This window comes from Thunnus maccoyii, chromosome 23, assembly GCF_910596095.1.
Source record: "Thunnus maccoyii chromosome 23, fThuMac1.1, whole genome shotgun sequence".
In the NCBI taxonomy this organism is placed as follows: Eukaryota; Metazoa; Chordata; class Actinopteri; order Scombriformes; family Scombridae; genus Thunnus; species Thunnus maccoyii.
Window position 1 is genome coordinate 25,484,507 of NC_056555.1, and position 12,630 is coordinate 25,497,136.

At 38.9% G+C, this 12,630-nt stretch overlaps 1 protein-coding gene across 7 annotated transcripts in view; it reads right to left on the minus strand.

Annotated features, from left to right (window-relative positions):
* LOC121890607 (filamin-C-like) overlaps window positions 1-12,630 on the minus strand; it is a 75,344-nt gene that overhangs the window by 38,851 nt on the left and 23,863 nt on the right. For 4 of the 7 annotated variants that reach the window (XM_042403041.1, XM_042403036.1, XM_042403039.1 and 1 more), the window contains exons 4-15: window positions 10,605-10,755; window positions 9,296-9,414; window positions 9,126-9,203; window positions 8,338-8,500; window positions 7,372-7,572; window positions 5,813-5,935; window positions 2,592-2,729; window positions 2,340-2,466; window positions 2,049-2,185; window positions 666-859; window positions 460-573; window positions 200-343 (exon numbers count right to left, since the gene is read on the minus strand). In XM_042403041.1, the coding sequence (XP_042258975.1) occupies window positions 200-343; window positions 460-573; window positions 666-859; window positions 2,049-2,185; window positions 2,340-2,466; window positions 2,592-2,729; window positions 5,813-5,935; window positions 7,372-7,572; window positions 8,338-8,500; window positions 9,126-9,203; window positions 9,296-9,414; window positions 10,605-10,755 (1,689 nt within the window). Of the gene's footprint in view, window positions 1-199; window positions 344-459; window positions 574-665; window positions 860-2,048; window positions 2,186-2,339; window positions 2,467-2,591; window positions 2,730-4,591; window positions 4,675-5,812; window positions 5,936-7,371; window positions 7,573-8,337; window positions 8,501-9,125; window positions 9,204-9,295; window positions 9,415-10,604; window positions 10,756-12,630 lie in introns of those variants that run through there. The other 3 variants (XM_042403038.1, XM_042403037.1, XM_042403042.1) reach the window with 2 other exon arrangements.

Here is a 12,630-nt window from a genome sequence, read left to right on the forward strand (position 1 = left end):
TGAAGCTAAGTGTTCCTGTGAAACAGCATATCTTATTAAATATCAAGAACAGAACAGCTGTCAGATAAATGCTTCTTTTAAGATTAAGATTTCTTCCGTGTCTGAATCATTTTCCCAAATTAAGCACTGTTCCTAAGAAACAAGGTGATTTTCAAGACTCAAACAAATGAAAGTGAAGTGAAGTTCGTGGGTTGTGTACCCTGAAGGGACTGTTGGGGACGTTGACCTCCCCCCACGTGACGATGATGGTGTGTTTTATGGGTTTTGTGGGAATGTAAACACAGAAGAAGGTGCTGTCTCCGTTATCTGTGATCTGAATGTCGATCGGGAAGCCCTCCGCGTCCTGCAAACACAAACACAAGATTCACTTAGTTGCTATAAAAAACTTATTACTATACATGCAAACTTATCATTATACAAAATAAGAGATTCATATTATTTCATTATAAGATGTGAAACCTGAGCATAGAGCTTCAACTCTCCTCTTCCGGCTCCATGGGTATCGATGGTGAAATCAGCAGGTTTGTTCACGATGCAGCCAATCGGCTCCAGACCTGGACCGAAACATTTCACCTGAGGAGGGAAGACAATTCAACACATCATGTTTAATAATAAATAACAATATCATAAAGTTAAATTCAGTCAGTTTCAGGTTGTGTTCTGACCTTCTCTGGGAAGACATCATCGGCAGCAGGAAGAATGTGAGCCATGAAGGGACTGTCCTTGATGTCCTCGTCATCACATATGACGTGGACGGCGTAGTCGCCAGGTTCAGTTGGCCAGTATCTCACATCACATGACCCATCACCTTTATCATCACACTCGATCTTAGCCTGCGATGGACCCTCGATGGAGAAACCTGCAGACAGATGCATAAACATCTGAAGTGTTATTCCTCACACTTAATCAGACTTACGTTACCACTTTGCTGGTCTCACTATAACTCACCAGAACTTTTCCTGTTCAAAGTTTTAGAGTCTGTTGGTTTTAGTCTCTGACTTCCTTGTGTTCATTCTACAACTCATCTCTCAACCAACTAACTTTCACAACATGTTGCATTACTCATGTCGCTTCACATTATATAATATCAGAAAGATCATATCCTCAGATCTGACTGACTTCGCCACTGAGCTCCTTGTAGAAGCATTGATCTGCTGGCAATCATGCACTGTAAGTCAAGCTGAGAGATGATTTGCAGTGATTTTACTGAGATTGCCAGCATGCACTGTAAAACCTCCAGCCAACAGCCAAAAACAGCTCATATCACTCCACTTTCATGACTCTCCACTGGTAGGTCACAGTGATATAGCACATTACTTTGATTAAATCAATTTTGTTATGTATGATGTGTAAACTGTCTAGTAATTATAACATTCACAAAAAGTAGCTGCTACATTAGCTGCTTTGAGTCACGACAGTCCTGTCATGTGACGTGATTATTTACACTACATGTTCACCTGCTTTTTGCAGCCAAACAAAAATCGATTCAAATCGTGATCAAACCTCAAGTTTGAAATATTTGTAACATTTTATTTTTTGGCCAAACCGCCTGAAGTTACTAACGCTCGCCTACAGAGCAGCCACCAGCATAGCAGCCGCCTACCTGAACTCCCTCACTTCGGTTCATGAGCTTTCTCATTAATCACTGTCTGCAAACAAACGACGACTCGTCACTGCGAGGCAGGAAATCTCAATCCAAACCGCTCTCCTGTGTTCTCCTTTGCTGCAGCAGAAACATGCTCTCTGTCTCTCTTATTACAAGATTTATGTTACTTCATGCACCCTTGTGACTTGTGGCTCTTGTGTCAGAAGGAGTTTTGTGGCACTGGTCTACTGCGACATGATTTTACCTCATGTAAAAGCCGAATGAATAAATGTAAATGTAGGATTCATCCTCCTTTGTCAAATGAATATTAATAGTAAATCTACAAAAATCTGGACTTTAGCTGTTAAATACTGAATGTTTGGACCAAAGAGACAGCATCTTCAAACTCCACCCCCAGCCACCTGTCAGGTGTGTGAGCAGACATTTGTGTCTATTGACGTACCGAGCGTTCCCACCTCCGTTCCGATGGCCTCCACCACAAAGTCAGCGCTCTTCCCCACCATCCCGGTCTCCAGACCTGGACCCCACGCCCTCACCTTCTGAGGCCCCGCCTCCTCGCTCACCTGCACCTCAAATGGGCTGAGCGCACACATACACACACATACACACACATACACACACATACACATATATATCCAACATAAGAAGTACTGAAACACAAATACATGTGTTTGCTTCTCTGTATCCTGTTTGGATGAACTGATCTGAACGTCGCAGCAGGTTTTTGCCTCACCTGCGTGGGATGCTGTGTCCTCCCCAGGTGATGGAGATGGTGTATTTCCCCGTCATAATAGGGTAATAGTTACACTCAAACACGCCGTTCTCCATCTCAAGCACCTTCACTGGCTCCTCCAGGCCCTCTAGATTCAAAACCAAAACATCATCCAAAGTCTCAAACTAAAATACTGATATAAAAATTTAAAACAGTCAATAGAAAAACATATTTCAGATGTGTATGTGTCTTTTAAATGATGTAGCTTCATACTTGGTCCCTTCACGGTGACTTTGAGCTCTCCGCTGCCGGCTCCTTTGGTGTAAACTTTAAAATCAGCCACTTCTTTCACCCTCAGACCCTTCGGCTGCAGACCTCTCCCCGACGCTCTGCAGACGTTGGGGTTACAGGCTGTGTGGACCAATCAGAAGCAGAGATGGGACACTCTGGTTAGACTGAGAGGTGATGATAAAATTATCATGAGCTTAACAGAAAAACTCACACAAACATACACTCTTGTTTTTCTATCTTTCAGTAAATCTAAACCTGAAGTCGAACATAAAACTAGAACGTTTCTCATGAGAGACTGGGCTCCATTTTGAGGAGCACAACATGATGTGAAGGCAAAGACTTTATAACTGTCATCAGTGTCATTTCTGGAAATGTTTTGTCTTTTAACAACCTTACAATCTGTATTTACACCCTAATTACTCATAATGGGCTTTTAAAACCAACACTTTAATCCCCAACTAAATCCCTTGTAAATGTGATATTTACCAAAATGACCTCATGTCTCAAAATGTCAACAGACTAAAATTTAACACACAAACACAAACAGACACAGAAACGGCTGCAGGAGTAACACTGTTAGTCAGCTGACTGAGAGAAGCAGTTTGCTGAGGCTGGAAGGGAAAAGCAGCAAAGATGAAGACAGGATGAAAACAAAAAACAGATTTTTCAGTTCAGATTGCAGCTTCAGGACTTCAACACGTGAAAAAAGAATGAAAATCAAGACGTGAAACATATAGAAACTGTTAAAAAACGTTTAAAGGCAGTGAGCTTCTGATATCCTTTTTTAAATAACCACAACTATTTAATCATATGGAATAATTTGGTGTTTTGTTTACAGATAAAATTACACAGAAAAAGCTGAATGAACAGTTTTTTGATGCAGCGTGGAAACAGAGAAGGAGAGCTACAGTGTGTATTTAAGTTAAGAGGAGGAGGGAAGGTCGAGTAGATGATGAGGATGATGAAGGCACATGTGTGAAAAACATCTATATGGTCACATTCACACTCATCAAAGGATAAATAAAAGAATAAAGAAAGAAAATAAAAGAGTCCCATAGTTCTCCGATCAGTTGATATGTAGTTAAGTAAATTTAGAATTATATATGTATGTATTATTGGAGATTTGTCAGTTTTGTTTTGTCAACATTGTTATCTTCTCTCATTAATAGTTTCTCTAATTACAGAATTAATTTAATGGAGGGAACACAGATTTTCATGTTTTGTTTATTTTCACCAACAAAAATATCTGGTTTAAAGAATAAAAGCAACACTGGATTGTTTGTAAAGATGTCGATCCAAACCCTCCAAAAGGGTTAATTCTGCCTCCAGATGTTGACAAGAAACACACACATTAACACACCCTCTCTGGTTGATGATTAAATATCAGTAACTTGGTGCACATTGCTGATTTGTATATCTGTTGGATAGTTTGAAGTAAAATGTTATTATTACTGATCATAATTTCTCCTGTTGTAGACGGTATTACAATCAGGCAAAGCTGTTGTGTGGCTGTTTGTGTTTAGACATTTACCATTAAATGACAACTTGATTTATTTTATTAGATTTAAAAAGCATTTGTTAGAAAAACAAGGTGTTGGAAAAGTATCATTGAGGTATTAATGCTAACTGTGTGTTCGGACAGATTGCAAAGCAAATTTTAGATGCAGCACAATTACATACAAAATCAGTGCAATGATGTGATTAGATGCATAGATGTTGAGTGAAAACTTTGTGTGTATCTTGGAGCTTAATGAATCTACTTTATAAAAATACAGAGCTAGTCTGTTGCTAGCTAGTTTACAGCTAACGTACAGTTACCCACACTTTTGGGTGTTTGGGGAGAATAAATGCAAACGGTCCAGTGGTCAAATAGGCATGAATGACCGAGCAAAAAATCGCTTCGCGTTCTGTCTGAACACACCATAAGACTCGTATTGTTTTGGCACTAATATCAAAAAATTATTCAAAAAATATAACCTGACCTGGGTGTTGATTTGGAAATCCAGGTTTGGTTAGCCGGGTTAAAATCATTGGAGGAACGAGTTTTTCTGCCTTGAAGTCTTGATTTATATATTGATAATGAGTTGTTTTATCTAAAATACAGAATAAACTGAATTGGTTTAGTTCATAGCCGCAGTTTGTAGTTTTATTCATGAGAAATGATCAACAATCAAAGAAATGCTAGGCTACATAGCTTACTTCTTTGTTAGCTTTTATCTGCAACTTGTACAGTTAACCAGATGTGTCCAAGGGGTTTTTATGAATTGTAGTAACAATAAAAAAGTTTGACGACAACGTCCATATAATTGATTCAGAGCTTCCCCCCTTCTCTTGAAGATAAAAAACAAACATATACTGTATTCACGACATGCTCTGAAGCGAATTTTCAAACCTAAAATCAAGCTCAGAGGACAGAAATGTTTTGTCTTAAAAAACCTGCCCTACAACAACTGAATTAATCTGAATATGTGTAATTTAACCCTTCAATACTGAACCACAAAACATTCATGAATACCTCATCAGTCACAGATAAATGGTGATTAATCCTTAATGTAGCTTTCAGAGAGAAGTCAGAGTTTATTTTTTAGTTTTTACGCTTAAAACATTCACAATCACACTATATTATGGTCCTATGTTACATAAAACAGGAGAACATAATGATTTCAATAAATTATATTAAATGTCAACAATACAACAATATTTTTGAATGGTGATTTTTGAATTTTTTAATAAATATGGGTCAAAGACTACAAAAATGTGTATCAGCTGCACAAAAATGTTTTTAAAAAGTTTAAATATTTCCATTTTTGTATACTCTGGGTTGTGGTAGAAATCATACAATTTCAGGCTAGAAGAAAAGTTTGTTTTTTCTGCTCTCAAATGTAAAAATGAACAATATGTAGGTTAAGCTAAGAGGTAGATTGAAAAAAGTATCTGACTCATTCCGGGCGAGATAAAATCGCAGTGGACCTAAGGTAACTGACTCCGTCCAGAGAGGGCTCCACGCATCCACATTCACACAGTTTTTTAGGTTGTAGAAGAAGAAAAAGCTGCTCAGGACGAAGCAGGGGCTGCACATGCTGTAAAGCTAGAAACCCCTTCAAGAGGGGTCGAGGCGGGGATGGTTTTGAGTTGAGGTGGAAGGGACCAGGCGAGCGCAGGCAGGCTCTAGTCACACCCCCGCCCCCCCGGCCTGTACTAACTTGGTCGCCTGGGTTTGGGCGGAGTTGGAGGGGGGGCTCTCCTGGTCTTGTCTGAGGGTGGGGTGCGTATGGTCTGAGGTACAATCTGCACCGGAGACCCAGGAGGTGGGACGCTCTGTGGAACTGAAGGAGGGAACAACAGTGATGATACAAATGAACACAAGCAGAGAGGACAGAGACCACCAGACCTGCAGACCTGCAGGAGCAGGAGCAGCAGGCAGAGGCAGGACCAAGACTGGTTCTGCAAGTCACAAGTTAGTCTCAAGTTGAGACAGGCAAGTCCCAAGTCAAAGATGGAAAAGCCCCAAGTCATATTCTAAACCGAGTTAAAAAAGGTAGCTCTGGGGTCAAGGCGTAAGTCGACAAAAGCAAGTTCTAAATCAAGTCAACAAGTCTCAGGTCATGTCACAACATGCAGATCAAGGGTCAAGACCCAGATCATGTCCTAAGTTAAGTCTCAAGTCAAGATCGGTAATCCCCAAGTCATGTCACAACAGCAGGATCAAAGTCAAGTTCCAAATCGAGACAGACAAGTCCTAAATCATGTCTTTAGACAAGTCCCATGCGAAGTCTGGCAATTCCCAAATCAAGTCCCAAGCCAAAAGTACTGTTAGTTCCAATCCAAGTTCCAAATCAAGTCAAGTTCCAAATCAAGACAGCAAGTTCCAAGTCAAGTCAAAATAGGCATGTCCAAAGATGAGTCCCAAATGAAGAGAGACAAGTCCTAGGTCATGTCCCAAAACAAAAATAAATAAGTCCCGATTCATGTTCTGAGTCTGTCAAGTCTGGAGAGGCAGACAAAGTCATGTCACAGGCAGTCAACAGGTAGACCCAGGATCAAGTCGCAAACTGAGACAAGCAAGTCCCAAGTCAAGATTCCCAAGTCTGAGGGCAAGTCCCAAATCTAGAAAAGCAACTCAAATTATTGTCCCAAAGACAATTATACTACCCTGAACATCTGAATCCAGCCAGGACTCTGGAGTTTTTGGATCTGGGGCAGGATATCAAGACATTCAACTCAAGTAAAGGGTCAAGTCGCTACCAGATTTAAGTTGCAAATCACTCAGTCAAGTCCGAGTCATGTGACTGGAGGCCACACCTCTGCTAGAAGATTTGAACAGCATAGCCCAAAACCATGAGAGCATCCAGTTTCCAGAACTGAGGAGCAAGAACCAACTTTCCTATCAGACCTGGACCCAGACTGGACTGTTATGGGAATCAAAGACTTTTAGTTCTTTAATTGGTCAGTCTGGACATCAGAGTTCATGATGACATACACTCTGATTAGAAAGAGATGCTGAGGAGCGGATGATGGTGGTTACTAGGGGGAAGGACAAAAAGTTCATTATAATTGTATTAGTTGATGTACAGAATGAATACAGAATAACTTTATAACATTTCAAGATCATTTTATTGTTACCTGGAAATTCATTTATAAGAAAATTCTGGCTTTGATTTAGATTTTAAAACATTTTAAGTAACCACAGACACCATCTGAATAAACAAAAAGGTAGAACTGACAGTGTCCATTGTGGTAGACATAAACTTATCAAACCTACCCTCAGAGATGTTGACAGTGAAAGGGCTTCTGGGAATCTGTTGCCCAGCAAAGGTCACATAAACTGTGTGAGGCCCCTCCAGGACGGGAACATAGGTGCAGCGGAAAATACTGTCGCCTTTGTTCTCCAGGACAATCTCCACTGTGTCCCTCCGGCCATTTGAGTCCACAATGATGACGCCCACGTCTCCAGCACCCGCCCCTAATGGACAGACAGACAGACAACGAGACTCTCAGACTGAAGGAAGAATGTGACAGTCATATCAGACAGATGGAAACTTTGCAGCTTAGCTTGCAGAGATATATCGTAAGAAAGTGAGAAATTCTCTATCCATGATAAAATGGAAGTAAAGGTATTGATCCTTGTCACTGATTACAAAAGGATACAAGGTATGAACATTTAAAGAAAAAACAGTAATCCTCGAGTCTTACTAGTGTGACCTACAGATTCTGGTTTTTGGTGCAAATTTGTATTTAAAGATCACTTGAATAAAAATGAGAAAACTCCAGCACACTGTCTCACTTACTGCTTGAGTATTTATTAGTTTATTAGTTTGACATTAATTTACTGTATTAGTTTACAATGTTTTGTTATCGAAAATTTGTGAAAACTCAAGACGATGTGCTGGAGTTTTCTCATATTTTTTCAAAAGTCCCCTATTCAAATGTGCAGAGACTTTTGATATCTGCTCTCTTGAGTTTCTGGTATGTACAGACATAAATACACACAATGTGTGCAAATTTGCAATATATACTTTGTCCTTGAGTTGCTGTTACATACATATGCATATTTGTGATATATGCCATAAACACAACTTTGCAATAAAGCTCTCCTTTAGCTACAGTTACATGTATATAAATTTTACTTGAATCAACTTAAATGAAGTAGTCATTGCTTTGTCTAAATAGTAAAATGTTTTGATTTTAACTCATGATGTTCAGTAATCAGAGTTTCAGTTTGAGTTACCTGCAGTGTAAATATCAAAGTATGTAGGCTTGTTGGCCACGTTTCCCGTCGGCTGCAGTCCCGGCCCACGGGCCTGAACTCTGCTGGGGTCGCCCATGGCCTTCGAAACATTCACCATGAAGGGACTTCTGTCGATGTCCTGCCCAGCAAACAGCACCTTCACCTGGGAACAACAAGAACACACCGGCCTGTCAAAGTTTCTGTATTCATTACATTTGTAGAATATGTAACTTTAAGGCTTCTTTTACCAAACATACGATTGTGTGGTTGCAAGAAAGCTGCAAACAAACAGCTGATTGAGCGTTCATGTGCTCTTGAAGAACACTTGAAGAAGTTTTGGTCTTCATGGAGCAAAAGGGGAATACCCAGAGGAGATACTGCATGATTTGAAAGATATGGTTTCCTTCACAAACACTCACTTGTCTGAAGCTGGATTCAAAGAACCAGTCCGGGCAAGACTTACAGATAAGATGTGGCAACTAGTACCGTACATTGCGGGCTGCAGCACAACATGAAAGCACAACCATCTCCGTAGAAATTACAAGTTCAGATGAACGTCAGTTTCAACTTATTGGGCTTTAGGACTCATAAGTAGCACAGCAGTAACAGAACCATGAAGATCAGCAAATTAGGCCAAAGTGTGGATGAAAACTTCATCGTGACGATAACTGATCCTGACCTATTTGCTTGAAAAGACCATGAGATGTGGCTGAAAGCTCAGAAAGCTAGTAAGTAGATATTTTACTGTATAATTCAGGATATTTCTTCCAGAGTGATTTCTTACTTACTTTATGAAGCCCCTCCACTTTGGGCAGGTAGACCACTGAGTAGGTTCTGTTCTTGTCGTTGTTGGGGATCACTCGGGCCTGATGGAGACAAAAAAAGGAGAGCACCGTGAAATTCACTTTATTTCACTTTAAGTCATATTTATTTAAAGTTAACACGTCTGTCTTCTCACCTCCTCTGTGTGTCCCTCTGGATCCTCTACATAAACCAGAACCTCGCCCAGTCCGGCCTCAACTGTCTCCACCAGGAACTCTGCCGGCTTCAGAACAACATTACCTCGAGGCTCAATACCTGAGAGACAGACAAAGAAGAAGAAGTACAAATATGCTTTTCATGATATTATTATAACGATTTCAAGACTGTGAGCAGCGTTTGAACCGGGAGTCTGATGGATTCATCAGTACTAGACTACTAGACACTGAATGTCCAGGAGTCCCCATAAAGGTTGTTAAAATATTAAAGTGATGTGCAGAATCAGCTAACATCACCTCATATTTACAGACATGTATATATTTCTCACTCTGGTGGTTTCTTTGAACAGAAAAAAATGACACAATCCTTGCCAACTTTTTCAGTCTCACAACAACAGAGTTGCATTTCTCTCTCTGACAAACCATCTTTGTCCAAGTAGACGAAGCTGTAAAAACTTTTACTAAAGATTCTGAATCAAGATGTCAAGTTAAAAGGAGCATCTTGTTCCTCTGATGTCAGAGTGGATTTATTGGTGCTGATCCTGAACACATCACAGAGAAACACACACGTCTTTGTAAAGGTTTTTTTTAGTGTGTGGATGATGTCTGTGCGTTCTGGTTTCACACAGTTATGATGTTCAGATTAAAGGGAACAAATCTCGACTCAAATCGAGTCCCTCAGGCGCAAAAGCTTCAATCAAGCCTGTGTCAAAATATAGAAAGATATGAAAATAACATTAAGCAACATGTACGTTAACTAAACCTTGCATGTTGAAATCAGTTGTTTTTTAAAGAGCAGCAACTGCACTCAGACTTATATAAATATAAATAATTATGAGGATAATTCTTACAAAACTACAAAATGTGCTGATTTCTTTTTCTGCCATTTAAAAAAAAATAACAACCTCAAAAAAAATATCTGCATTTTTCCAGAAAAACTTGCATATCAGTTACTCAGGTAAGTAAATAATCATTGAAAATGTCGAGAATGACAAATCTTAAATTCTCATCTGACCGTGAAAAAGCAGATTATTATATTTTTTCCTAAAATGTCCAAAAATTTTAAAAATCTGTAATGTAAAAATAACAATTCACCCAAAAGCTGTACTGTTCCTTTCAGTGTGTTATTGGTGCATGTTGCTTTTAGGAAATTTCAAACCGTCCCAGCTGGCAAACACTTAAAAAACACAGCTGGTTTTCACATGTAGTTAATAAAACTTGATTAAAAATGATCGGTTTTTTTGGACGGAGTTTGGTGCTGTGTGTGTTTTTTTATGTTTTTGTCCTCACCTGGTCCAAAGGCTTTGGCCCTCTTTGGGTGCAGCGTCTTCGCCCTGAGGGGGGCACCGGGCTTCAGCTTGGCTTTGGGGAACTGAGACAGGTAGGTCATCACCGAGTGCTCGTCCACGTTGGGGTCGACTATCTCCTCAGGAGCGATCACCTGTGGACATGACGTTCAGATCAGGTCAATGACTGCAAATCAAACGATTCGGAACAATTTAAAAAGAGACTTTCTGCCAAAAACACATCAAAGAGGGGAAATAAAACATTTAAAATGAAGAAATACATCAGATCTGATTGTGTTGTGTCCAAAATCATAAAAGGACGAGAAACTGGAGACGAAAGAGAAAATCTGCTATCTGTGGTTGTGTGTCTGTGTGCAGCTGTTGAACACATTAAATGTCTGTTAAATGTTAAACAGCTGCTCCTTTAACAGATCCTGTCGTTCATTAGCGGAGCAGGAGGAAGACCTATCATTTAAATTATATTTCAGTAAAAGCACAGAGGAAGTACAAGTATTAAAGAAAAATGTCCAACAGTGCATCAAATTTTATAAACTCATCGTGTTCCTGAGCCTGAAGCATCAGTGTTGTTGCCATGGTTACCTGTAGCTTAATAAACCATCATGTGAATTTTTGAGGATACATTTCTCACACAATTCAGATACTTTAAATCCAAGAACAGCAGTGGAAGAAATATTCAGATCCTTTACTGAAGTAAAAGTATCAATACATCAATGTACAAGTCGTGCATGAAAAATACTCTCTCAGTAAAAGTACATAAGTATGATGAGCTTGATGTAGTTAAAGTATTGCAGTAAAAGTACATAAGTATTATGAGCTTGATGTAGTTAAAGTATTGCAGTAAAAGTACATAAGTATTATGAGCTTGATGTAGTTAAAGTATTGCAGTAAAAGTACATAAGTATTATGAGCTTGATGTAGTTAAAGTATTGCAGTAAAAGTACATAAGTATTATGAGCTTGATGTAGTTAAAGTATTGCAGTAAAAGTACATAAGTATTATGAGCTTGATGTAGTTAAAGTATTGCAGTAAAAGTACATAAGTATTATGAGCTTGATGTAGTTAAAGTATTGCAGTAAAAGTACATAAGTATTATGAGCTTGATGTAGTTAAAGTATTGCAGTAAAAGTAGTGGTTTGGTCCCTCTGACTGATATATTATTATATATGACATCATTAGATTATTAATAGTGAAGCATCAGTGTTAGAGCAGCATGTTACTGTTGTAGCTGCTGGAGGTGGAGCTAGTTTACACTACTTTATATACAGTTAGCTAGTTTAGTCCAGTGGTTCCCAACCTAGGGGTCGGGCCCCTCCAAAGGGTCAGCAGATAAATCTGAGGGGTGGTGAGATGATTAATGGGAGAGGAAAGAAGAAAAAACAAAGTTCTGATACACAAATCTGTTTTCAGTTTTTGGACTTTTTCTCTAATCTTTGATTTTTGCTGAAATATTGGATCATTTGAACATTTATTGAAATGAAAGCATGTGAGAAGTTTAGAGGGAAAAATCACTATTTGGTGGAGCTGTTAACAACTCATAGACATGTGAAATGTGACCCCGACTACACACTGCTTTTTGTAAGACGTCAAAAGACAAAAAGGTTGGAAACCACTGGTTTCATCTTTAACAATGTGTTGTATTTTAAAAGCTTGTTATATTATCCATTGTGTCAAATCTTCATCTGAAAAGTAACTAAAGCTGTCAAATAAATGTAGTGGAGTAGAAAGTACAATATTTCCCTCTGAAATGTAAAAAGTATCATCACATACAGTACTTGAGTAAATGTACTCTGTTACATTCCACCACTGAGGGAGAGTAATGATACGTTAATTAACTAATTGAGTTGATTAAATTGACCTACTTTTTAATCTACAGCAACAAAAATAAATATTCAGAAGAGCACATTAAATGTAAGATAAAGAGTTTTTAAAACAAAGTTTAATCACAAGTTTTTAAATCCCTTTCAGAGAGACTGAAGAAGAACATGAACAGAAACCGAAAGTCTCCATAG